A 27,529-nucleotide genomic window follows, 5' to 3' on the forward strand; every position below is an offset into this window, starting at 1 on the left:
GGTAGTTTCACCACACACAGGTGCGCTGATGCTGTTCCAAATGTTTAATTCCGTGAAGTAAATTAGTGGCTATATTCGTACTTATGAGCAATTTATTTCTGTGATACAATATTTGTTCTACCGAAATACTATCACCCAATTAACGCCTAATATACTCACAGAAGGTACAATTGGACTCTCATGGGTGAGTTATGCCAACACTTACTTTTTACACAGAGAGAAGACTAACTAGAAATGCACTCTGTCGAGGTGCCAACGTGCGCCTTGCACACAAGTAGGCCATACATGCAGCGCATGCACTTGCCCTTGCAGTACATGCAGTGCATGCTCGCGAACGCACACACACACACACACACACACAAACCGGCACAAACAAGTGGGCAGCGGTGTAAAGTATAACTAAGTACATTTACCGTACAATTTACTCACTATGGGACCCTGACGAAGGCTGGTTGCCCAAACGCGTTGGACCTCCCTTTTTTTTGGTGTAATGATCTTTGCCATGCCTTAACTTACAAAAAAGGCTTTTTTTCACCTTACTGGAACAGAGTGCCTTGGATCCTCTTCTTTATTTTCCTGATTTAACCTGGCCAACGAGCGCCTGTATTCAGTTCAACACACAAAGGGCCACGGCAGCGCTCCCTTCCTCTATTCAACGTACCGTGCAATTTATTTGAAAACTTTAGTTAATGATTACTTTGGAGATTTTGATTAGAAAATATAAACACTTGAAGATTTGAAGGTTATTTTCAAAATATTTTGTACACATTTCAACGTGGACATTCTGAAATATGCTCATATTACTATTACTCATATACTTGTACTTTTAGTACTTTAAGTACATTTTGATGCCGAAACTTTTGTACTTTTACTCAAGCGCATCTTGAATACAGGACTTACTTCACTCAAGTACGACATTTGAGTGCTTTTGTCCACCACTGCAGGTGGCCACGAGGCCACCCACACACTGATACAGAACCACCCACCCTGTAGCTCAGCTGCCAAACAGTGGACACATGTATGTACAGTATGCACACACACACACACACACACACACACACACACACACACACACACACACACACAGTGAGATGGTGCCTACAATCTTAAAAGCTGGTCTTCCCTACTTGTTTTGCTGGATGCACATCTGGCGACAGCACTCGAGCACAGAGGTGAGCATCTGCTCAACTGTGTGTGCTTGCGTGCGTCTGTGTGCGCGAGTGTGTTCCGCCCACGTGGGTGTGCATAACCCCCCCGATAGTGCAATTGCCACCTGTGTGTCGCCTGGTTGAGTTTCGCTGTACCCGCCGCAGGCAATGTCTGGCAGCCCTACATCTGTCTAGTTAGACACTCCACACTTTGGGAATATGACAAAGACAAATGGAAAATGACACACGGAAATATATCGAAACACGGACAAACGCTTCGTACGAATGTGTTGCGCGTGCGTGTGTGTGTGCGCGTGTGTGTGCGTGCGTGTGTGTGTGTGCACGCATGTGCGCCCTGTCCTCCTACCTATGCAGCTGGGTATGCTGCTGTTCCACTGTGCCAGGGCGTTGGGCACCGTCAGACACTCGATGGCGCCGGAGCCCTCCAGCGCGTAGCCCGGGCTGCACTCGAAGCGGATCACGGCGCCCACGGCAAAGTTGTTGCCCATGCGCCGCCCGTTGCGGGGCTCGGGGACCGAGCTGCACTGCGTGGCGCTGGTCCTTGGCACGGCTAGGCACGGGAGGAGAAAGTGGACGAAGGAATGGAAAGAATAAATAAAAGATTGGCGATTAGAGGACAAAGGAGGACAGCTTGCAACCCGCAGCACTGACTTTAGATGATCAATACATTGATTTTTAAGAAGGAAAAACTAAGTATATCTAAAGAGGATATTCAGCTATTTATTTTACCACCGAATGGTTTTGCGTTGCTGTTTTTGTGTCGAAAAATAAAAACGTCACACGGACACATAGGTGAACACATAGGTGAACACGGACATTGCTGTTCCTTGGAGTGGTTGCACCACTCAAAAAATAAAAAAGGATAAACGTAAATTATTCATTCAACTTTCTGAATAGCTGCATTGGCCTTTGGATATCTGTAGTGAATGTGATTTCTGGTGCATTGTTCATGGAGCATGTACAGTAAACAGAACCAAATCAACATGCCTACAGATGCAGTACAGTTACACTGTAAACTCGTAATTAGATTCTGAGAGCATATACAATTAGTTCCATTAATGGTCCATTATGGACCTGGAAGGGTCCAAATCCTGAACGCAGCCCGTACAAACAGAACAAACCATTCTGTTCCATATGCACACACACACACACTGATGTGCGTGCGTGTATGTGCACGCGCGTGTGTATGTCACCCCTCACTAGTGTGTCTGCCACCCGTGTTTCGCATGGTTGAATTCCACTGTACTGCTGCAGGCAATGTCTGGCAGCCTCCATCTGTCTGGGAGTGGCTACACTCGCATACAGTATGCATGACGTTTAGGCTATTCACTCCTGTCCTGGAAATGGAACCATGGGAAGGGTGGAACTTTAACAGCCAATGTGAGTAGTACATTGTGCCTTTCCTGAAACTGGCTAACTACTATTGTGACTGAGAACAGCGAGGAATGTCTGTGGTGGAGCATTCTCGTTACACACTGAACACAGCATGTGCGCAATTGATTTGATTGATAGGCCTACTTATTAATATACACAAGGGGCCTAAATTAATGTAGCTATAGTATTCTGATAAACATTCATTATGTGCATTTTTCATTTCGGGTTTGGTGTGTAGATCATCATCCAGCCTTAGGCTATGTCGTATAAATAAATAATTTAAATAATAAAACCAAAGGATCTTTTACTGAGACTCCAGACTCGACTTAAAAGACTTGACTTTTACTCGACCACCGCGAGAGAGAGAGAGAGAGAGAGAGAGAGGGTGCATGCGTGCCTCACCCTGATAAACCAGATGGAATCCTTTGGAGCTGGCTTGACCTTTGGAGGTGAAGCGAATGAGGACCTGGTTGGTGGTTGCCAGTGGCAATGACTCGCCTATAAAGGGGAAACAAAGTTTGTAATTATAATGGATTTCTCTGAAGCTCTCTGGATTTCTCTGATGTTGCCTTGGTAGATAACAAGGTCAAAGGCCACTGACCACTGTCTGAGCAGTGAGTGTTCACGGGGGAGTCGCCTTCAAGTTGCCTGTTTTGTCATTAGTTTTCATTTCGTTAACTTGTATTTTGGCATACACCCAGAACAACCTGCATTGTCCCTTTTCATGTTACTTTCGGATTTTTCAATGGAAGCCATGAGCGACGTGAAGCCGTAGCTGTTACAAAAGATACAAATTGAAGTTGAGCTGGATTCAAATTCCAGATGCAAACCTACAGCAGTAGCTCCATGACTCTTTCGCATCTTGTAGCGCAGCATTATTGTAGGCTAGATTCCAAAATGGACTAGCCTATAACTGGACTCATTGCATAAAGTAATTATTAGGCTTGTACATAATAGTATCCAGTCAGGGTCAGTTCTACGTCTATGTCTGTAAAAATCGGATGTCAGAATGAATTTCAGATTTCAACGTTCCAATTGGGGTTTGGGTCCAGAATATGTCGAAACGAAATCGAATCTCGGGTTCATTAGGGTTCGGGTGCGTCTTTTTGGACTCTCCCCCCGCGCTAAGTAAAGCCATCTGAGCAGCCATGAGCATGGGTAAAGCTGTAATCCCCCCCCCCCCCCCCCCCCCCCCCTATGTATCCATCCACAATGTCTCCAAAACAAAGGACGTTTCAAACATATTCCGGTGCGGTGGAAAGATTAGCCTGCTTTGCTCTGAGAACACAAAGCATTGTGCAGTGGAGGATGTTGATGCTGTCAGTAATGATTTCCCAGTCCAACTTACTGCAGAACACCCACGTGCCTCGCCATGAAGCCTGATTTATATACCTCATCATATCACGCCGTCGTGCAGCGAAAATAGCAGATCTACAAGCTCACACTCCGTCATGATGCGATGCTAGCTTGTGACGTGCGGCGTGCAGATCGGCTATTTTTGGTGAGCATGGATTAAGTGTCGCAGTTCCACGCGGTGCGTGGTTGGAAAGCTGCTAATGACGATAGTCTGACAGCGGAAAGACAATGAGATCAGTGGGAAAAGGTCGATACAGACCTGTCGTCAAACGTGGAAAACACCTCCTCCAGAGACGCTACGTTTTAATTGGTAGATGCTTACTTTATGCATCCTCACGGGGACATTAACGTGTTACAGCAGCTCATATCTCTGACAACAACAACAAAATAAGTGACAAGCAGGCTTGAAGAACAAACGAAGCGACGGCCTATAATAAAAACTAAGAAGAGGCGTCTGTAACGTTATATAACAGTCCAGGAGTTAAAACCTGACGTGGTTCACTGTAAACATTCAAAGCACATGTCAGCGTTATAGTGTTCCATTCAATATCTGTTCATGGCTTTGGTCACGGATTTATTGTTGACAATAACGTAATGTTGAAGTAGAACGTAACAATGCAAACAGTTAAACAGAATTAAACAAAATAAAGAGTACGTTGACATACCGTGTTGAAATTAACCGTGTGAATTGGGGTCCCAGATACAAAATCAAATATGAATCGAACTGGGGGTAAGTGAAATTAAATTGTACTGCTTTTTAGTTAATCTTTAACATAGCTTAAATTAGAACAGCATTATGTATAGGCTAAGTAACGGTGCTACTGCTGTCATAATCCTTCTATTTTAGCCCCTTTGATGGATTTCCTGTCATGAAAACAACAGACAGATGACATGACACAAAGTGGCATCATATTGGCGCTGTTGGGCAGACATCTTGCACAGTATCATCATTTGACATGCTGTAAACTATTTCATAAGATAGATGACATTAATGTAATTGTACAGTATACTTGTTGCACAAACATTGTGATGATCTGCTGTGATGAAAACGTATGCCCAAAAATTATTTTCCCATTTGGTCGCCACCCAAAAGCGATTCATACATTTAATCTAACATTGTTTAATCAACAAGTGCGCTCCTCTAACCCTTAGGCCATCTGTGTGTGCTTTCCTGACTCCTCATGTGTGTTTGTGTCCCACACGTCAGTCCCTTTACATTTGCGTGCCCTTGAGGCAACGTTGTCAACAGTTTGTTCCCGTCGGTGTCCTGATCGAACAGTCCCGCAATTTACTCCGGTTTTCACCGCGGGGGCCGCAAGGCATGCTGGGTAGATTATTAAGAGGAAGTCTTTGCTGTCGTGGTGACAGTGTTTCATAATGCTCGAGTGGGCAGCTATTAATCCAGACAGAAGAAACAAGGTGTGTCAGCGGGTGACTCCATATGAATGATCCAACTACTGTGGTAGGGACAGCCATGCCGTGAAAAATGTACTAACAAGCATGTAAAACGTGATGAGCCGAGTTCTCAGCTTTCGCTTGAATAATTTGTTGGGGCCGTAACTGACTGAGGTAGAGAGAGAAGTTAAGTGGTTCGCCTCCCTTTTCTGCCCATGCGGGCGTGTTGATGTGTCCCTGTCTGAGCAAGACACTCAGCATAGTATAGTGACCCCTGACAGTACAACCAAATGACTAGAGGGAAACTAGCTAGATGATCTAAGCTGGCAACACGCTGGAAGCTTTTAGATCGTCCTTGTAGAAACTAGGGCAGATTCACACTATGGTCCTAGGTTACGCACTCGGGACCACTTGGCAGATGTTGTGGTAGTGTGAATGCTGTGTACTCAACTGTTCCCCGGAGCGGACCACCCAACCGTTCCCGGGACCGCATGGAGGTAGTCTCGGGACCGATTGAATGCAATGTGAAAGCATTGAATACAGGTAGAATCATTGGCCAATGTGAATCTGCCCTCACATGCCCAGAATCAGGACATCCGGATTCATGTGTTTAAAAGGTCTTTGTTCAATGGGTTTAATAAACATAAAATACATTTCCAGGTAGGTGACAAGATTTCAGCCAAACAGGAGAGAGTAGCCATTTATCAGCTTAATTTTTATAGTGGTCCAGTTACACATTTGTCTGCTCATTTATTTGTGTCACAATTTACAATTCCAATTGTTTAATCTGTATCCTGGCTGAGTTGTCTATCCTGATTGGATACAATTGGTAAAAAAAAATGCATTTTCTGTTTAATAAAAAGCTGGAGAGACATGGAGACTCATGTTACTGAACAAACACTCGATAGCAACGAGTACTATCACAATTTAGAGCTTTTTAACACTAATTTAAAGAAAATCACTTAATCTTTGTCTATATGTAGAAACAAAAACTGTACAAAAGCACATAATGCATTTCCAGTACGTTATCTCAGCTTCTTGCTCCATGTCACAGGACACTGAGGACAGAGCCACTGTTAACTGAATCAAATCTCTGAAGTTCATGTGAGCTCACTTTTCAATGGCAGGCTGGTTCACACAGTCAGCAGGTTGGGCTGCCATGCACTGCTCAAGGACATTTTGGGCTTTTGAGGTACTTTGGCAAATTACAACGGCGCAATCTTTCTAAAGCAGACCTATATCCTCTCTGCACTTGAACGAGATTAAGTAAAGTGGGGATTGGGGATTATATACTTTGGAAACCGTATTTTACACTTTGCAAATGAATGATTATCGGGGAGTACGGTGACAGTGTAACACAGAAGATAATGTGAAGTGCACTGATGTTACCCGCAGAGAGGTGGTGAAATTGAATTGAAGATGAACGAAAATTGACTTTCCAATCACATTTTAAATGAGGACCAAGTTAGTAACAAAGGGCTTGGTTGAAATCAATTTAGAAATTAGCATTTAGATTTAAATTTCTCTATTGACTCTTTTTGTACCACGTCACCCGCCCCACCGTTATCTTTGCTGCACTTCGTAGTGGTCCATTTATTCAACCCGTTTCTTTCCTCTAATTTCCACGTGTTTATCTACACTGCCTCCGTTAAATCCGCGACCACTACCTTTCACTTTCCTGCCAAAAAGAGCCATCCGTCACGCCATGCCACGCCAGACGTGTTGATTTTTTTATTTTAGTTTTAGTCACAGTCTCTTGGATAGCTTTCATATAGTTTTAGTCACATTTTAGTCACCTGGAATGTTTTAGTGTTAGTCTAGTTTTAAAATATAATACAATTTTAGTCAACTATATCTACAGTTGATTTAGTCGACTAAATTGTATTTTGGAGGGCCTTGATGCCGTTCCTAATGACTATTTTACACTTTCAACATGCAACCAAGTGTAAAAGTACTTGTGTCTTTTATTATTCTGGATCTCTATAGCTACTTCTAACATTTTAGTCTATAGTTTGTATTTGTTGACGAAATTGTCAATGTACTGCAAAGACTGCAATGACGAAAACAATGCAGAGGATCGAGTGAGAGTCCAATATCTCCTCAGTGCTTGCCTGGTGTATATTAGCCAACATAATCACTCCACCTCAGTGTTGTTTTTGACAGTACATTTTGATTTTAGTCATAGTCTTTTGAATAAGTAATTTAGTTTTAGTCACATGTTCTAGTGTTAGTCGACTAAATGTCATACGATTTTAGTCGACTAAATCTACAGTTGATTTAGTCAACAAAAATGTTGGTTGCATGCTGAAAATAGCAGATCTACAAGCTCACAGTCACAACGCGTCGCAGCGTGACGAGCTGTGTCAATATATTTAGTCTTAGTTTTTTAGTCATCATAGATTTGTTTTATTTTAGTTTTTATTTGGTGAAAAAGGTAGTCGACGAAAACAACACTGCTCCACCCACACCTGCATGGTGGTAGAGTAATTATGCAGTGCCATGCACCACCTAAATGTTACGTCCTGACGTGAACATAACTTGTCTAGTGTACTTGTCTAGTAGGTGAAATCCCACCATTCTATATTTTTTGTGTCAGGTGCTATGCATGTGTGCACATAATTATGCATATTCATGTATGCATAATGTATGTGCTGATGATGTGTGGGACACATTAACCATTTTCCTGCATAATGCATGTTACTGTATGCAACCCTGCACACTCTCTCTCGCTCCACCCTCGCCCCGCATCGATGGGAGGTTCAGTACAACCATTCAAGTTGTCCGTTTTGTGAAACCTCTCAATTAACCTGCTGCCTTTCAATTCCCAGAACACACCTCCATCCTCCGGCCTCGGCTAGCTTTTCAACTGGACTGCCTTTTATTCTGTAGCCCTCCAAAAAAACAACAACATTTTGAGTTAAACCACAATTATTTACAGTGGGGAAAACCCAAACCTACCCAAATCCGCCGCGTACGAGCACAAGCGAGCGCACGTGGTCATGGGTGTCCGAACATAAGTGCACCCACCTCTGTGTCGTACTCGTACTGTACATATGCCATCAGGTTCACCTGCAATGCCAATGCGTATGTACTGTGTTGTGTGCATTTCAGTTGCCATGTGTGTGCGCGCGCGTTTGGAGCCAGCCGGTCTAGCATGTTACCCCAGTGCCTCTTTAGTTGTTATTATCGTCTCCATTGACTCCTGTTCATAGCTCTCAGGGGCCCACCTACCACCACAGCAGCTCTGCCTGTGTCAGCACTTTTTTTTGCTTAGAGGTTTAACAGGGACCCCACAATGTGGGGTCTGGCTCAAACAACACTTTATTTACCCTCCTGTCATGTTTGGAAAAAAAATAACGGAAGATCGATTAAATATATATATACTATACTATATATAGTTAAATTACACTCGTCCCTCCGGATCCAACCGCTGCTGCTGTTGAACACCTCCAGTAGTACGCTGTGCCGTCGCACGTGCCGTTTCATGCAAATGGTCCCTTGTTGTGGTTGCGTGCGTGCGTGCGTGCGTGCGTGCGTGTTTACCTGTGTGCGCTCCAGACAGGGAACTCAGTACCCGGGCATGCTGCGTAGGTCCGTCGTACACCTCTACCACGTCGTTCAGAGCCGTCTGGAAGTAGGTGAACTGGCTGAACACCACTGATGAAGGGGAAGGAAAAATAAAGAGGATCAAAACATGGGCCATGTCAGAGAAACAAACTGTAGGAACAACTCTGACAAAATCACACGCGCATGATTTGCTGAGGTAATATGCCCCAAAGTTCCAAATGTTGCCATCTAACCTCTACAGTAGTTAAAGCTGTAGAGGTTAGTGGAGTTGGAGCTAACCAGCAATTATTGTATGTTTTGGGAATGACTACAGGTGTTTGGAGTCAGCATGGCCCAAACTGGGCCCAACATGGCCCCAAACTGGGACAAACCCCCAGTTTGTCGGACTGTTGGAGCATGACGTCATATTGAACCCTAGTAAGAAGCATTCAATACGTTGTGTCATACAAGAAATGATACATACTGTGCATGTACTTAACTTGTTGAATACACAAAACGCACTTTTAAATTGACAATGGCCTTCATCTAAGATGAACTGTCTATAGTTCACTGTGTCTCTATGATGTTGTTCTCGCTATCAGTATTTCACCTCGCAGTACAATAAGAGGCGCCTCTGTACCAATTCTGGACGGGAACCCATGTTGGTGTTTTAAGCATTATGTTAGACTTTAGCTATTGAAAAATAGCTCATAGCGCGGCACCGAGTGCCACCCTACGAGCTTGTATATCTGCTATTTTAGAAAAATAGTGAAAATGAGGCGCAAATGTTTTAATATATAGATTTTTTAACTCAAATCTTTGCTTCTGGGGGGGGGGTTCCTGGAACAACATGTTTTGAGATTGGGGGTCCGTCCGGGGCCAATTACATATAATTCGTCCTTAACATGAAACCGTTTGAGAACCACTGACGTAGAAAACGCACACCGACAGGCTGAATACTTCGGTAGAAGATGGATGGAGTCCGCACACCATAGGTTGAGCAATCTGACAACGTTTCCATCTATGTGATCTTCATCAGGTCATGTCTCAACCACTGACATAGAAACATGGGTTTTTCAGAAAACGGTTAGGATTTAGAAGCCTTTTAGAATCGGCCTCAAGTCTAAATGGGTTAAGCTTCACGAGATTGAGTGTGTTGTCTGTTACAGCTGCAATGCCTTCTATGTCATCTTGTTGGTTGTATAAGATGAGTGTCTCTCAGTGCTCAGTCTGATGAAGAGCATGTAGCTCAAATAGTCACAGATGTTTTTTGGGTGCAATGAAGCACTACGGCGTGCAAGCGTTTTATATTTTTCTATAATGTGTTTTCCATTTATCCTGCACTGACAGTCGCTCAGCACAGCCCCATTTTGGGCTTGGGACGTGCATGTCTGTCTTCTTTTCCATTCACCCTCTAAGCTTCCAAGAAATACTCTCATGATAGCAGGGTCCACTTCCCAAAGAGCATGACAGATGATAGCACAGGAGATGACAGCACTATCAAGGACTGCTATTGCGCAGCAAACACCAGCCACTCCATTCAAATGTGATTGCCTGACATTAACTTGAAAGACTCAGACAATCACGCAATCTTGCTTTCAAGGTTCTCATGCGTCTACTATTTCAAACTCCCGCTGCTATTGTTCAAGAACATTCAGCACTTTCAGAACCAATAACCTCAAACAAATTAGACACAAAAGTATGATTTGAAGTAATAACCCCCAAAATGCCCCCAAATACACTGTAGATGATGACAGTGTCATCATAACCCATTTCAGTCAGAAATATAAGGCTTCAAGCGTAAAAGATAATAGTGCGGGAGATGAGAGCGCTGCCATGGAGTGCTATCGCACAGCAAAGATCAACAACTCCATTCAAATGTGACTAATTAAGTTGAAGGGCTTAGGCATTCACACACAGTCCATGCTGGTTTCAAGCTTTGAGAAAATACTGTTCAACCTCCTGCTGCTGTTGCTTTCCAACACAGATCAGCAAGCAATAACATCTGTACGTCTGGTGCTCGGCACATTGCGTCGCAGTATATTTTATTTCGTTATTTAGTTTATTTACAGTACTGCGGGTGTTACAAAGCGGTATTTCTGTGGACACATCCAATGGGTCATTCACAATTCTCTTTTTGACGTTTCCGCCATCTTGTAGTCTCACCAAAGCACATCTCTCTGCCCATCTGTCTCCTTTGCAAAATGGAAACAGAGATCTTTTTTAAACACTTCTCCTATTAGTCAAAAGTAAAAACTGCTTCACAAGAGCAATGCTTGTGTAACTATAAGACATTTTAAAACTACACGGTAATCAAAATACACAGGCGTGGGGTTCTGCCATCACATAGGGTGGGTCTAATGTTGACTCTTTAGATTAATGAAACACGGAAAAAGTACCAAGTACTTGGCACTGCGTCTTGAAATGTTTGAATCTTTGTCTGAGATGAGCCCTGAAAACAATGCTTTGATCGTGTGGATTATTGGCCTGTCTGTCAACAACACACCTGAGTAGCAACATGGTTTGGCGTTATGTTGAACTAAAAGGAGAATGAGACGAGGAAGGAGAAAGAATGAAGGAGCCAGCGGCGGTCAGTCAGGCGCTCCGCTGCCGAGGGGAGGGGCCCCACTTTGGGAACCACTGCAGTTACTGTAATGGACTTTGTGAGGCATCTTTGCTATTCTTCAGATAGAGAGCAGGGTACAACTAGGGGACGTACAGTACATCAATGATCTATTGCACTCAGTGAAATCTAAGATCTGTGATCCCAATGTTATTATTTTATTTTATTATAATTGGAAAGTTTGGGAGTACTTTTGCTAACTTTTGGACACCAGTCTGACAGTGTATTGTTTCACAATATGTTGATATTGGCTTACCTTACTTGACATTGAGCAGGAAAGACAACAGTCTGTGTCTCAAGTGTCTTGTAGTATTAAATCTGTCTAAGCGGAAGCCACCCATACTAAACCATCCTGAACATGATTCCAGTGTACTGTATAAGAACCGTGGAGAGAATAAACCAGAATGAACCAGAAGTGACAAGGACACAGAACAATTGATTTAGGGAACAACTAAAAGGCTGTTTTGATTGGAGACATTGGGAAATCTGTCTATCTGGAGTGTTCACTAGATGAATGACTACAGTTACACATGATTGCATCATTTTTTTGTCTACAGCTGGTTGTCCCCACAAGCAAGATCGAAATCTATCCAAATAATAAATCATCATGTGGCACTAAGGACATAATAAAACATTATAAACGCAAGGAAACAGCTTTCAAAACACATAATGTGGAACAATTAGTCAGAAAAGGAGCTTTGAATCAAATTGAAGGAAGCAAATTTGGCTTCACCAGGTGTGGACACACACTATCTCCAACTAAACCTGATGTGACAGACAATTAAATACATTCCTACAATGACCTAAACACTTTATTTACCAGATGTTTATCACAATTAGATAACTCTGGAAAGTGCACCAAATACTTTAAACTGAAAACATTTCAGTGCACAAATACTAAGAAAACGGCTTGGCCAGATGAGCACAACGCATTTCTTTTGAAGAATTTGCAAATGAGCTACCAAGCTTTCAGGCTTCCGTAGCCAATGTTCCTCTGCCATGGAAAACTGCACATGCACACATGCATGCACACACACACATAAACACTACCCAAAATGCCATGTCCAAAAGAAAAAAGAGGATTTCAGACCAAAGCAGGGATTTCAGACCAATAGCCGTTGTATTGCAGAAGATGACATAATTTCTAAACATTAATCAGACACAACACCTATGCTATCTTTTGAAAGGCTTTCAACAGAACACAAACAGACATTTTGGTGTCAAAAATGGTCCAGCAGGAAGTGAAATAAGAGGTGCCGGCAGCAGCCAGCAAGATTCGATGGAACAATGCTGTTTATTTTAATTACCAACATTTCAACAGGTTGTCAAAATGTTGATCAAAACATTGGTTTGAGATACCCTGATGAAGACGATGAAAGATGAAATGTATCTGTATTTGGCAGCTGTTCCAGGGACCACCCAGAAGCAAAGATTTGAGTTAAAAACGTTCACTGTGAAAGAATATATATTCAAAGAGTTGTGCCACATTGTCACAGATTTAAAAAAGAATCACACACGTGTGAACCCCCCCCCCCCCTCTCTCTCTCTCTCTCTCTCTCTCTGTCATTAGAGACACAGCACTACCCCTCTGTTTCTGGCATTTGAGCAGAAATAAACGCATACAAACTGGTGATTTTCCAGCCCCAACCAACTTCTGCTATAGCCATGCCTCCAGGACTACCCCGTGTGGTGACACAGATTAACTTTGTGAAGGACTGCCAGTTCTAAATCGATCTCTAAATCACCTTGAACAACAACTATGTTTTCTGATAACATTTTGATTCTTTTTACATCACAAAACAATGCAGGCACACTGACGAGAGGCGGGGCTTGAGCCGTGTGGTGACCCTAGCGAGTGAGTTGTATACAGATAGGGTGGAAACTGGGAGTCTTTTCTGTAGGTCGCAGATTACTATGAACACCTGCAAAAAGTCAGTCAGTCCGTCCGTCCATCACACCTCCATATATGGTTGTCAGTCCGTCACGCCTCGTGACACGTCATGCCACCATATATGGCCGTCAGTCCGTCACGCCTCGTGACACACTCCATATATGGCCGTCTCCATATATGAAGATCACGACACTGACTTCATCAATCCCTGGATAGCCATACATGGAGAAGATGTCACCTAGATCTGCATATATGGAGCCGCCCAGCAACTCTACATCTGACCTCAAACCTCCAACCATTAGATCTCCATATATGGAGCTGACCTGTTCTGACATTCCAGATCTTGATCCGTCCCCACCCGTCCTTCCTCTTCGATGTCTTCCTTTTGAGTGATTCCTGTCCATTTAAACTCTAGACGGGCCTGCCCCAAAGTTATTAGCGCAGCCGTGCTTGGCAGCCGTGCCCGGCAGCCAGCAAAAACTACAGTTCTCAACAGGCCTGGTAATTGAGCTGGCCCGAGGCCCCGCCTGGCCTTAGGAAATTGGAACACCTCGGGGTGGCTTTCTGGTAGACCACATTCTGTCAACAACATCTCAATCTAAAAATGTTACTATGAAATGTATTTCTGCTCCAGAAGTTGCAAATGAAAAATGAAATGAACCTAAAATGTGATCAAAAAACTATTTTCTGATAACACAGAGGTCAGCGTCGTGAAACTGCCTGGGCCATAAAACCTCCTCCTCTCTTCCACTGGCACTGTCTGTTATCCAATGCAATCTCATCATGGCTATAGGGGCATAGACATTAAGAGGGACAGGTGAAAGTATAGGGGCATAGGTTGCACTGTTTTGAAAAGCCGATTTGCTCAGACACACATTCATTGTCAATGGCATTTCACGTTTATGTTGGGACAAAATAGCCGATTTGCTCGACGTCTACATATGACGTACATTTTCCTTTCATTGTTGATGGCATTTAATGTTTGTGTTTCCACTAAAAGCCGATTTGTTCAGACACATATGACGTACATTCTCCTTTCATTGCCCATGGCAAATGTGACAAGAGTTCAGGACAGAAAAGCCCCTCAAGAAAAGAAGAGGTGTGTCAAGCTAATGGAAACTGCTGTGAAAACACTGAGGCAGAGAGGTTCACATTATGGTTCTGCTGCTGCATGACAAAGTGATGCTTCCCTGCCTCAGGCGTCTTTGTCATGTGCCCAGAAAATGCAAATGGAGCCTTTAATTATTCCCTGTCTCTTTGGTGTGGCTGGGCACTGAGTGAAATATGTTGCTAGTATAGTGTCCGGGGGATTTGGCAGCCAGTCGTTTGGAGACACTGGCGGACCTCTGAATGGGCGGAATGACCTCCACGTGTAACAGATTGGACCGAGAGTGTCCCAAGGCTAGATCATACAGCCTGCCGCTTGGCTTAACTGGACAGTGACAGGCCTTTTTTTTTCTTTTCGCCCCACACAGCCATACTGTTAATAGCTCATTAGAAGGAGGGAGGGAAGCAGACACACACACACACACACACACACACACACACACACACACACACACACACACACACACACACACACACACACACACACACACAGCCTGTGGGGTTATACACAGGCAACACTGTGAGCATGCAGGCATAGAGTCACTGAGAATGAGACACTCCAGAGCGACAATCAGCACAGTGAGAGAGAGAGAGAGAGAGATACTTTTGCTATTGATATTGTACAAATACTCTACCTTTTTATTTGCATTTATCTTAATTGTTTTTATTCTTTACTAGAGATGTCATTGTTACCTGCTTTGGCACCATTGTAATGAATGCAGACATGACTCTTATGCCAATAAAGAATTATTGAATTCTACATTTTAATTTAATTAATTGAGAGGGAGCGAGTGAGCGAGAGAGACATTAATGTCAGTTTGGAGAGTACACACACACACACGCACGCGCACACACACACACGCACACGCACACGCACACACACACGCACACACGCACACACACACACACACACACACACACACACACACACACACACACACACACACACACACACACACACACACAGCAAAGTTCTGAGTGTTAATTTAACTCAGAGGGTGTAGGCTATAATATAACTAAATCAACCCTTGCATTTGGTTCCATTTGTACAATTAACACCCTGATTTTACAGTGTGCACTAACTGCCTGTGGTTTTGTACTGTATTTACATGCTCGCCCGCTACATGTGTGTTCATGTGAGTCTCATATATTTGCTCATCCACGAATATAGGGAATTACACATTGGAAGAAAGCCAGATATGACCTTTAAGATGGAAATGCCAGAACGAAAATAAATGTTTGTGGCTCTGCAGCTTCCAGACAGCAATTATTTCTTTGTTGTGTTCGCACGTGTGTGTGTGTGTGTGTGTGTGTGTGTGTGTGTGTGTGTGTGTGTGTGTGTGTGTGTGCATGCGTGTTTGTGTTTAGACAGACAAACAAAAAAAGCCCGGTCAATAATATAGTGAGAATAGACTCCCTCTGTACTAAATAATTTGAGGTGGAAGTGAAACTAAAACAACATATTGCACTTAGAGAGTGCAGATGAAAGAAGTTACAGGAACTCCATGCTGCTGTGAGTGACTGACTGCCCGTATGGCAGCATAAAAAAGGACCCCACACTTTGTAATAATTTAAATATCTATCTAAGAAGCTATGGTTGTGATGTTTTCCTCCGAATACCTTTGCTTATATACTTTTCTGGTCGTGGGATATACTTCACACACTTTAATTACAAGTGAAGAGCGCAGTGTGGCAAAAAAAAAGCTCTCTTTACTTATTCTTATCTCTCCTCCCCTCTGCAAAGACCGATGATACTGAAAGGTGGATGCTTCACAGTGATGAAGGTATTGTTAAATGTGCAAAAACCTTTTCATTTAAACCTTAATCAGGAAAATATGCAATCCGTGAAATCAAGTGCTTCTTCTTCATTAAGCCTGTGGTTGCCAAGGGACCCTCATCATATACATCTTGGATATATAGTACCTTGCTTAACACCCTGAGCGCACAGGACGGAGTTCTCCACCCTATCAATTAGTAACGCCCAGCGCTCAAGACGGAGATTGATCAAAAAGACGGAGATTATTGATATCAAAACCAATCGCATCGCTCCACAGGCTGGGAGCGTCTGTCGCGCAACAGTGGGGCGTCATCGAAAATGTCCCCCCCCTGTTTAGCCGACGAGATGGAAAATATTAAAACGTGAAATACTCTTGATCTAAATCATTCCGTCCAATTCTAAGAAAAGATTATGTGTTAGACGGCCCACCGCGGTCCTGTTGCTAATCATACCATACATATAGAATTAATCATACAGTACCTCCCGTTGTTGTCGATCGCCTCTAGAGTGTTTTGGCTACATCTAGCTACTTCAGCCACATCCGGGATAACATCCGGTCCGTCGCTAAATGTGCTCCGCTGCTATAAATCGCTGGGCGCTCTGATTTAATGGATTAAATAACCCCGGGCGTTCCAGGTGTTAATTGAATCAGCTCCGTGCAGTGAGTGGGATTATCCACCCACTCACTGACAATGAGACATGAACAAATACACTTTCAATTCATTCTCCAGGTATTTCCTTTTGACAATCAAGCTGCCTACTGCATTTCTTTTTCATCTATCTGTCTTGGTTAGTTGCTTTGCACTGTCATTACATGCACAGATTTGAGGTATCCTAGTTTTTTGATGCACTAATACGTTGTATTCTTTGCACGCTACTTATATGCACAGATACTGTACCTTGTCTCCTGACTAGGTAACATTTATTATCCCACAACTTGCATCTGCTAAATGCCCACATTCGAAACGGCATCATTTAATACCAATGCGGATGGCTCTGACGCAAGCAGAGAAAACACATGATACAGTACAAGCACGTAGCAGACAAGATAAAAATGGACACATTCCTTGTGTGCAAGAAACCGTCACTTTAGCTCTGATTCCGTGGTCCCACCAATGATGGAAATAAGCTATCTCTAAACCCACTGGTGCATACATGGATGGAGTGGTAACACCTGCTACAGGGCAGAGCAGTAATGTACTCGATGTCTGGATGATTTTCATCCTGAGTGATCCTATCAGCTTTCCTGACGATTCTCTCACAGCACGAGAGCTACTAGAAGGAAGCCCTATAAAACCGGTGATTTTGTTTGCCGTCTCAAGAACACGATCGCTGCGTAGAGCATGACATAAAAGAGAAAGGTAAGAGCACTTTCAATCACCGTACGGTAGAAGTTACACGACAGCTGGAGAGTTTCCAAAAATATTTCAGCTGCCTTTCGTCAGGCCTTCTTTAACACGATTTTTAACACGTGTACGCCACTTAGCGTCATTAAAAACTGTCACACCTACAGTAGCTAGAAATGATTTACAGCCTTCCCAATGACGTCATTAATGAGCCAGGGTTCCAAACGGACTACCGATTGGCAACGATCACCTCTTCACTCACGTATCTGTCCGTCCAAGCCATGTAACGTTTTGTGTTTGTTCACTCCGGCTTACCGTAGTCCTTTGGCACCAACACAGAGTACAGGCAGGTGCGCGCACTGCTGTAGTTGCCGGGGTAACCAGGAGACAGGACGACACCCTCCAAGCTGGAATACTGTCCACCGCAAGGGGCTGAGAGAGAGACAGAGAGTCAGAGAGAGAGAGAGAGAGAGAGAGAGAGAGAGAAACAGAGAGACAGACAGAGACAAATATAGTATTATATAAGGACAACAACAATTCAGCAACATAAACCCCAAAAAGGATTACCAACATTATAGTAGTGTGTGTGTGTGTGTGTGTGTGTGTGTGTGTGTGTGTGTGTGTGTGTGTGTGTTTGCTTGCGCTTGTGTGAGAGAGGGAGAGAGAGACACAGAGGGGAAGGGTGCAGCAAAGAGTGAAAGATTCCATTTATTTTTTACTGTCTCCTCTCTCTCCTCGCTGTTTCAGTCACTCTTAAATTACTTTTCTTGTCTGATTGGGGTTTGTTGCAAGACGTCCCTGGTGTTTTCCAGAGTGAAATTGCAATGTTTTCCAAGTGTCCCTCTGAATTTACCCTGCAGAGACACGGCCTGCAGCTTCTCCTCTGCTCAAGGCCCTAAAAACTCTCTCTCTCTGTGTGTGTGTGTGTGTGTGAGTGCCAGCAAGCTATTTTCCATCAAACGTACAGTGTATGCGTATGCGCATGCGTGCGTGCTATTTTCCATCAAACGTACAGTGTATGCATGTGTAAGTATTTGGTGACTAATCATGCATGTGTCTGTACAGTCAAGGTGAGTCCAGCAAGGATAGTATTGGTTAAATTAAAGATTTCTTACAGTACTAAACCAACGCATGCATGAATTACTTCTGTGCAGCGATCATGTGTCCTCAATTAATCACACGTGTTAACATGTGTCACATTGTGTCACACTCACAATAGCTCATCTACATGCTTGTATAAGCTAGCTGCTCTATAACGAAAAGTGTGGTGTGATTCTGTAGGACTCAGCAGGAAGCTAGCGGCCTATAAGAAGGTCAGTGTCAATGTGTGTGTCTGTGAGTCCGGAGCTAATCTTTCAAATCATTGGACCAATCAGCGGCAAAAAATAAGTACCTCCATATATAAATAAAATGTTTGTATAACTAAAGTTGTTTTTGCCCACAGTTTGAGTCATATAACATACTGTAGGTTGATCATCTACAACTTACTGTATGTCAGAGATGACTGATGACCACTCTATCCAGATCTATCCACACTAGCATGGATATTTTTGCAAAATGCACCTATACGTTGGGGTCTCTAAAATGTTTAAAACATTTTCCCAAAAATATCAGTTGCAGCGGAACTGTGTAGACAACAGAGATTTGGAGAAATGATAACGTCACAGCTCAATTTGCAGTGCAAGTCCGCCATATGTGACGGTTTTGGAAGAGCTCTATCTGTGACCTCCCTCTTTAATGTAGCACCGGATGCCCCCGGGACGCTGTCTGTCACATAGCATTGCCATTCAGAATCGGGTGAAACGGCCTATTTTACACAACACAACGGATTTAACAGACATACGTTCCTGATCTGCTGCTGTTCGGGAATGCATTCCCGTGTTTCTGCGCGTATGTGTGTGCGGAAATATTTCTGACACTGTTCAAAATGTGGATTCCAAGATGCACATGATTAGAAGTGGGGTTTTAACTCCCGTGCGCGCTTCATCGATTGCCTCGGCTCCTGTTTGTCTTTTGCTCCGTTCCGTCTCCAGATGTCAGTGTTTACCAATGCAGATGGGCTTGGCCTTGTTCCAGCTGGGCTTGCTGTCTCCCCCCATGATGCACGTGAGGGTGGGGTCCCCCTCCAGCGTGTACCCGCTGTCGCAGTAGTAGGTGACGGTGGAGCCCAGCTTGAGGTCTGCGCCCACCCGAGTGCCGTTCCGCACCGCCCCGGGCTCGAAGCAAGACTCCCTGGGGTTCTCTGTGTGGGAAAGGTAAACACAATGGAACATCAGCGGAGGTGATGTTTGAATACACTTTGCTTTTCCCATGACTCGTTCCGTTTGTGTGTACGTGTGTGTACGCGTTTGTGCCTGCGTGAGTGAAAGACAGATCACACTGTGACGGTTCCATTCCTTCCACTTTTCTTTTTTCCCCCCTGTCCTTCCCTACCTGCCATCACTCAGTAGGAGCTTTCCTCCATCTGCCAATCACTATCTTAGTTGCCACCAGGTATGTTTCCACATAATCAGGGAGTTTGTCTTTTGGTGCAGGTTGCTGCATGAATGCGTTATCTACAGTATACTCCCGTTCTGAAAGTACACTAGATATGTTCAGAACGCAGCCAAGCAGCATTGCTATACTTTGCACGTTTGCACCATGCGGACACGTAATGTTTGTATCTGTAACCTTTCAGAAGGACAATATGCATATTTGATGGTAAGAATACAGTGAATAATGACAATGTATATATTTACACAAATTAAACAATATAGAGGTTATGGTATATACATTAACATGATTTTCTACTGTTGCTGTGTACAGTACATTTAACTGTAGACACATTCTGCATTAAGTACACAGCATATACAGTACATAGATCTTCCTTCCTCCGCATTACTTAATTTATAAGAAGTCTACACAATTAAGAGAATGTAGTATAATTGTTATTTTGTATGGAATTGTGGACACAATCGTATCCATTGGCAACAAAATATTCAAGGTTTTAAGTCTGAATTAATCAAATGGTGGGGCCGTGGCTTGAATGCTGAATAAATAATTCACAGATATGAAAAGGCTTGAACCACTAGTCTACTGTATGAAGGTACTGTAGCGTGGTTTGGGCTTAATTAGGACGCAGTGCACATCTCTGCTGGCGGGAAGAAACCGCATAACTCCAAAATGTTCATTTTTCAGGAAATGAAGAAAACCTTACAATTTTAAAACAATGCAAATCATCAAAGTTGGTGTTGTGACTTTATATATTGTCAATTACAGAGAGCAGGAGAGGTGGTTGAGATTAGCAGACAGTTTGAGTGCTTTTTTACTACTTTCCATTGGTTCAATATTTTCAAAACATCAATCAATAGCACAGATTTATGCAAATAAAACCTCAATAATTAAGATGTTTCCTCCCGACTGCAACGGTATGGTAGTGAATGTATGGAGGTAGTGTACATGCTGTTAGGACACAGTGTACTGTATGGTAGTGAATGTATGGAGGTAGTGTACATGCTGTTAGGACACAGTGTACTGTATGGTAGTGAATGTATGGAGGTAGTGTACTGTTAGGACACAGTGTACTGTATGGTAGTGAATGTATGGAGGTAGTGTACTGTTAGGACACAGTGTACTGTAGTGTAGTGAATGTATGGAGGTAGTGTATGTACTGTTAGGACACAGTGTACTGTAGTGTAGTGAATGTATGGAGGTAGTGTACATGCTGTTAGGACACAGTGTACTGTAGTGTAGTGAATGTATGGAGGTAGTGTATGTACTGTTAGGACACAGTGTACTGTATGGTAGTGAATGTATGGAGGTAGTGTACTGTTAGGACACAGTGTACTGTAGTGTAGTGAATGTATGGAGGTAGTGTACATGCTGTTAGGACACAGTGTACTGTATGGTAGTGAATGTATGGAGGTAGTGTACATACTGTTAGGACACAGTGTACTGTAGTGTAGTGAATGTATGGAGGTAGTGTATGTACTGTTAGGACACAGTGTACTGTATGGTAGTGAATGTATGGAGGTAGTGTACGTGCTGTTAGGAGCCAGTGTACTGTATGTATGGCAGCACGGACAGACAGGCAGCTGATTGAGAGTGACATTGCTCCAGCCCAAGGTCTGCTGACTGCACACACCTGTCCGTCACACAAGACTTCCACTGTGCAGTCAACTAGAGAAGACAATGCACAGCACAGCACACGCCAGCTCTCTATTCCTTACAGATAACACACACACACACACACACACACGCCAAGCACACGCGCACACGCACGCACACTCTGACATATCAATCACCACCCTTGAGGTCACGAGAGCGATGTCTTGACAAATCGAGCACCACATGCTGTTGTGAGGTAGACGATGTCCACATGAAAGCAACCCTGTCCAATTTAGTATCCCTCACATCTCAAAAAACATACTGTTGGTCAAGTGCTCCGGGCAATTTAGTCCCATCGAAAATGCCCAATCCAATTCAGCCTGGCAGCAAAACAGCATATTATTACCAACTTTGTTCAACCTGGCATCCCTATTTTGGGTACGTCCTTACACAAAGCTCACAACGCGTCATGCTGTGTGACCTTGTATTGGCTATTTCTGCTGACTGATCTGCTATATTGGCCTCTTATTATAATGCCCAGAATAGGGAGGGATGCTAGGATTCATGTGCTTAAGTAAGGAGCCTTGCCGAGCCATGAGGCCCATAGGGCAGGAGCCCATCTCCTGTTTCTGTAGTGTGAGGCAGCTTGATGTACAAGTACACCCCCTGGACATGACGCTAGTATGTCGCAGGGACTTACCCCCAATCCAACCCTTCATGTGCTTAAGTTGTTATAAAATATCTCCATTTCAACTCACAGCATAAAATGGAATTAAATTACATATACTGTACAAACTGCACTGCCACCTAACTGTCCAAATTCAGCAAGGTGGTCTTCCGAACTCGGTGGCTGTGGTATATGATATTCTGAACGTGTGCCCAGTGCCCTGCAGCACAACCTCTGCAGAATGACAAGGCCCTGTTGTTGATCATAGTGGATGTCATCCTTCACGGTTGGGCAGAAGTGCAGGGCACGAGGTTGGTCGGTCGGTCGGTCGGTCGGGCAGAAATGCTGGGCATGAGGTCTGTCTGTCTGTCTGTCTCCACAAGCCAAGGCAGGTCAGTGCTCGGGTTGCACAAAACCATTTATTCAATGGTTGCCCTTAAATGCCTTAAAACTTAAAAGTGAGTTGCATAAAATCACCATAAGGATATTGGATAGGGCATATGGCTTTGATCTCAAAGCGTTTCCCCTACTTAGTTACTTAGCTTTTCCCTAATGTGTTGCTGGAAGGTCCTTGGAAACCATTTTCCTCAGAAAAGTTTAAAGGACTCATATTAGTCTCTTAAAGAGATGAAATAATGAGTGGAAGATAAAACAATGACTGAATTTGGGGTGATTGAAGAGTAGGAGGAGATGCCAAGACACATCTTGTGTGCCAAGACACATTCTTGGGACAGAGAACATCCACTGGATACTGTGAGTGATGAGCAACTTGTTTTTTTATAGAGAGTATAGATTTGGACGTCAGTCTATCTTCAAAATCAAGACCTTGAATGCCTACTGGTCCAGACATTGATTTATTTTTGTATTCTCTTTGTTGTCCATTTTGCAGAAGATAACCAACACTGACAATAATGCTATCACTTTAAAGTTAAAAGATAATGCGAGTGAAGCACCAACGAGTTGTCCCAGGACAACCGGGATGACTGGAAGCAACGATGGAGGGCTCGTCTGAGGACGACCTAGAGAAGCTTAATCTAACCTTTCTTTTTAAGTGGTGCAACCACTTCATTAAGGAGCTATGTGTGTCTGTCCCTGGCTGGGTCTGTCGGAGCACGAAAATAGCGTTTGGTATGGTTTCACAACCAAGTGTCACTGTTGCGCATACGCACGCACACACACACAAACTGTATATATGATCATTTCGGGTGTGACAGTACAGTACAGTGACAGTACAGTACAAGGATACAACCTACAGTATAGGTTTTATTCAATGCTCCCAGCCTTGAGTACAGTACAGTAGGCTACTCCTTAACTTGGGAACATTTTGCTAAAAGGAGAAATTGAAACACCAGTTTGAGTCTTACAGTAGTTTACGTGCCATTCATCTGGGTGTGACCTCTCCCTTTCTTCCGTTAAAGAGGCAGAGCTTTATATAATAATACAAAATAATACCTCTATTATGGTCACAAAGTGCTTTGCATAAAACTAAAAGAAAAAAAAAGAAAAAACAAACTAATCAGCAACAAAACAAAACAAAACAATAACCTTATGCTTTACATAAAACTGAAAGAATTAAGATGAAATAAAGAATAATGTGCTTTACATAAAAGTGAAGAAATAACAAAATAAATGAGCAACAGAATAAAATCAAAATAACCTTGGGGCACTCCAGACTTTTAAGGGGAAGCATGGATACAAAAAAAACTATTTTGGGGGTGGTTATAGCTGGCACCAAAATACAGTTTGTGTGACAGGTGTCACCCGTTCCGTACCGTTTGTGAAAATGCAATGTGAAAGAAGAAAATAATCCTAGAGTGTGATAATGTGCAGACAGACGTATAGATAAGCAAAGTGAGAGAATGCATGTGCATGCATGTTGTTTCTGCATCTTTCCATATGTGCCAGATACCAAATCGCAGCATAAACACGATCATATAAAAGCTGTTTTTATTTATTTATCAGTGAATAGGACCACATGTCCCTATAGAATCTAATCAGACATGGTTAGAGCGAGAGCGAAAGCGCGCGCGAGAGAGAGAGAGAGAGAGAGAGAGAGATTACTTTAGAAGGGCTGACAGCAAAATGGATATTTTAGTGGCAGGCGGGCTGACCAAACACGAGCCAGGCCAACTCGTCAGCCCACTGTTCTCTGTCTCCAAACGGAGCCAAAACCACAGCCAAAACATGCCTTAACGTCGTGTTGTTTGCCTGAAACGGAGGCAGTAATTTATGTATTATTTGGTTACGGTTCATTAGTGTAGAGAATTGGAAGCAGAGAGAGGGAGTTTTCGCTGAGGCACACGCTGGGTCCATCTGCTCAGCCAGATTGGCCCTGCAGTATCACACACTGCACTTAATATTGTGGGAAATGAGTTAAGGGGTGGCTTGCGGTTAGAACGTGTTAGTGAAAAAAACACTAGTGCTTTTCACCCCATTTGTGTACAATCTGCAAATGGACTGGGCTATATTCCATATAGGGTCCCGAAGAGGTCGAACTGCTTATGTAGAACTAATGATTTGCTCATGAGCCAAGAAGTGAGGAAACGGCAAGGAGCAGGCAGCGAGGGAGGGGTCAATCTGGGACCAGGTGAACGTTTGACATCTTACAATTCATCTAATTGTAGCTCTGAGATTCGGGGAGATTTAGGCACTATTCTCTCAAGCAAAGCCCTCTAACGGAGCTGCCGTGTGACGTGTCTAATTTAGAGCTAGTTAAATATAAAATGTCTGTTAGCAGAATTACGGCTTTAACGGATCATGTGACACTATACAACAGACAATATATGGGAATGTTCATTCAAGCCCAACACACAAGAAAACACAGATTCCTTCAACTCGTCTAGCCATGGTTCACATGACGCTCGTACCTCACGAGCGTCATGGCTTAACTCCCGCCTGTTTTACGCGATCGCTACATTTACAGATAAACATTCATCGATTAGCACTACTGCATTCCGCATTGTTTAATAAAAGGCATTTTTATCCAAGCTGTTTTTCTTTTGCCATAGGCTTTCAACTACGCGCCCCTATTGGTCGGGAGGAGTGTTGCACTCTGAAACACTGGGTGTGTTCGATATAGGCACGCTGACCGCACTGCCAATACAATAAATAGGTGAGTGCGCTCTCTGCGTGCAACTCTGAGTTTTCCGAACGCACCCCGTTTGAGAAAATAGCCTGGGCGCTCGGATAAAAATGCCTTTTATTAAACGCGGAACGCAGCAATGCTAATCACTGTCCCAGAAAATGTCTAACACCCGTGGCACACGTGGTGAGTACTTTATATTTGAAATCTGAATGTTTATGTACACGTTTTCACTGTAAATGTAGAGGCTTTGTAGAGGATTATGACAGTCATGTTTCAGGGCTAATACTCATCATGCAACCTGTTCGCAGACCACTATTGCACCAGTGTAGGCTTAAACATGAGTTCAGTACTAATTCATGGTGTAAAGTCCCTAATAAAGGCTTACTAGCTAGTTATTTTGACATTTGTGCTAAGATTATAGCAGAACTTTGCCCGTATTGCATACAGACTATTCTTAAAGTTGTATAGTCGCATACATTGAGGTGAGTCATCCCATCCAATGAACACTGGAATAAACTGAGAGATGCAGCCTACTAAAACACCAATATGAACAAGTACTGCTTAATGACTGAATCCAAAGGCAAACTTGGAGCACTCTATTCACTTACATGCTTTAATGAAGTGCAAACATTAAACTACTTTAATGTTTTGCACTCCCGTTCCCCTCTCTCTCTCTTTAAGATGGAGACAGGAGCATCACAGCCTCGATACTGTGCTCCTTGCATAACGTATACCGGTACTCCATGCATTTGTTCCATGTGTCATAGCATGTGTGAATCGCAGATGGGGCTAGTGCAACCCGACACACTGACCTTACAATACATGGTGGATTCAAGGGAAAAGGCCCGCTCTACTCAGACAGTCTGATAAAGTTTCAGGCTGGGTGCAGATTCAAAATGAACATATAGAAAATGAATATAATCCGCACTCTCAGTCGAGTAAGAGTCTTTATTTAATAATGATAGTGCTCCGCAGCAGCAGTCATACCAGACAGACGCAGGCCTTCGTCAGTGTCAGAATTGGCAGTAGCAACGGAAATGACAGTTATATAGAATTTTTTGTTCAATTAAAAGGGTATCACTCCTCCAATAAAAGAAAAGGGCTACCTTATAGCCAAATGTTGAGACTCAAAAGAATCTGCAGTACAGAGGCAGACTTTGAGAGACAAGCCTCTGAAATAAGTGCCAGGTTCAGTGAAAGGGGTTACGAAGAAGTCACTTTAAATAAATGTAAGTCCAGAGTTAAACAGTTGGATAGAACCGATCTCCTAACCCCTAAATTGTCTTCCGTCTCAACAGGTCAAAGAATAGTTTTGTCTAGCACATTTTCTCCTATTTCTCAACATATTAAATATGAGTATATGCCAAAGCATTGGCATATACTCTCCAGTGACCCTTCTATAGGTGACACTTTTTCTACTCCTCCTATCTTTGCAAATAAAAGGTCTAAGAACCTAATAGACAAACTTGTTAAAAATTATATTTATGTACAACCTCAACATTTCATGTCCTCACTACCCTCAGGTATTACTATGTAATAGCTGTCTTAATTGCAACGCCATGATCAAAGGAGAGGATTTTTTTTACATCCTCACACAGGTAAAAAAAAAAATAAGTAAAAGGGAGAATCACTTGTAGAACAACATTTTTTGTCTATCTCCTAAAATGCCCCTGTGGCTTTTGCTACAGTATGTAGGAAAAACTAAAAGAGAATTAAGAACCAGAATCACTGAACATAAAAGTAATATCAGGACAAAAGAAGAACACTTCAACAGATGTACCCTGAGGTTTCAAGGCATAGAATACAGTATATCAACAGACAGAGATTGGTTATTATTGCAACGTGAAGCATTTTGGATCCATTTCTTAAACACTGTATTTCCTAAAGGTCTAAATGAAGAATTAGTGTTACATTGTTTTCTGTAATGTGGATTCTGTAAGTTGAAATGAGACAATAATGATTTCTTATATTAATATGTATGTTCACTACTATGTATGTCAAAGTGATCTGCCATTGTAAGTAGAAGTTACACAAGCCTAAGGGCTTGCGTAAATATTTAGTGATTTGGAGATACGTAAATTACGCTGTGCGGTGCACCAGCTTTAAT

At 43.0% G+C, this 27,529-nt stretch overlaps 1 protein-coding gene across 1 annotated transcript in view; it reads right to left on the minus strand.

Moving 5' to 3' along the window:
- The window catches only part of csmd2 (CUB and Sushi multiple domains 2), a gene marked incomplete at both ends in the record, with an annotated part of 362,644 nt that overhangs the window by 103,656 nt on the left and 231,459 nt on the right, over positions 1 to 27,529 (minus strand). Inside the window, 5 exons of the mRNA XM_080787142.1 lie at positions 1,516 to 1,719; positions 2,946 to 3,041; positions 8,838 to 8,951; positions 17,900 to 18,016; positions 19,632 to 19,826. Coding sequence (XP_080643268.1) covers positions 1,516 to 1,719; positions 2,946 to 3,041; positions 8,838 to 8,951; positions 17,900 to 18,016; positions 19,632 to 19,826 — 726 coding nt within the window. The remainder of the gene's footprint in view (positions 1 to 1,515; positions 1,720 to 2,945; positions 3,042 to 8,837; positions 8,952 to 17,899; positions 18,017 to 19,631; positions 19,827 to 27,529) is intronic.

Source organism: Protomyctophum bolini (genome assembly GCF_963924005.1).
Source record: "Protomyctophum bolini genome assembly, chromosome: 17".
NCBI lineage: Eukaryota > Metazoa > Chordata > Actinopteri > Myctophiformes > Myctophidae > Protomyctophum > Protomyctophum bolini.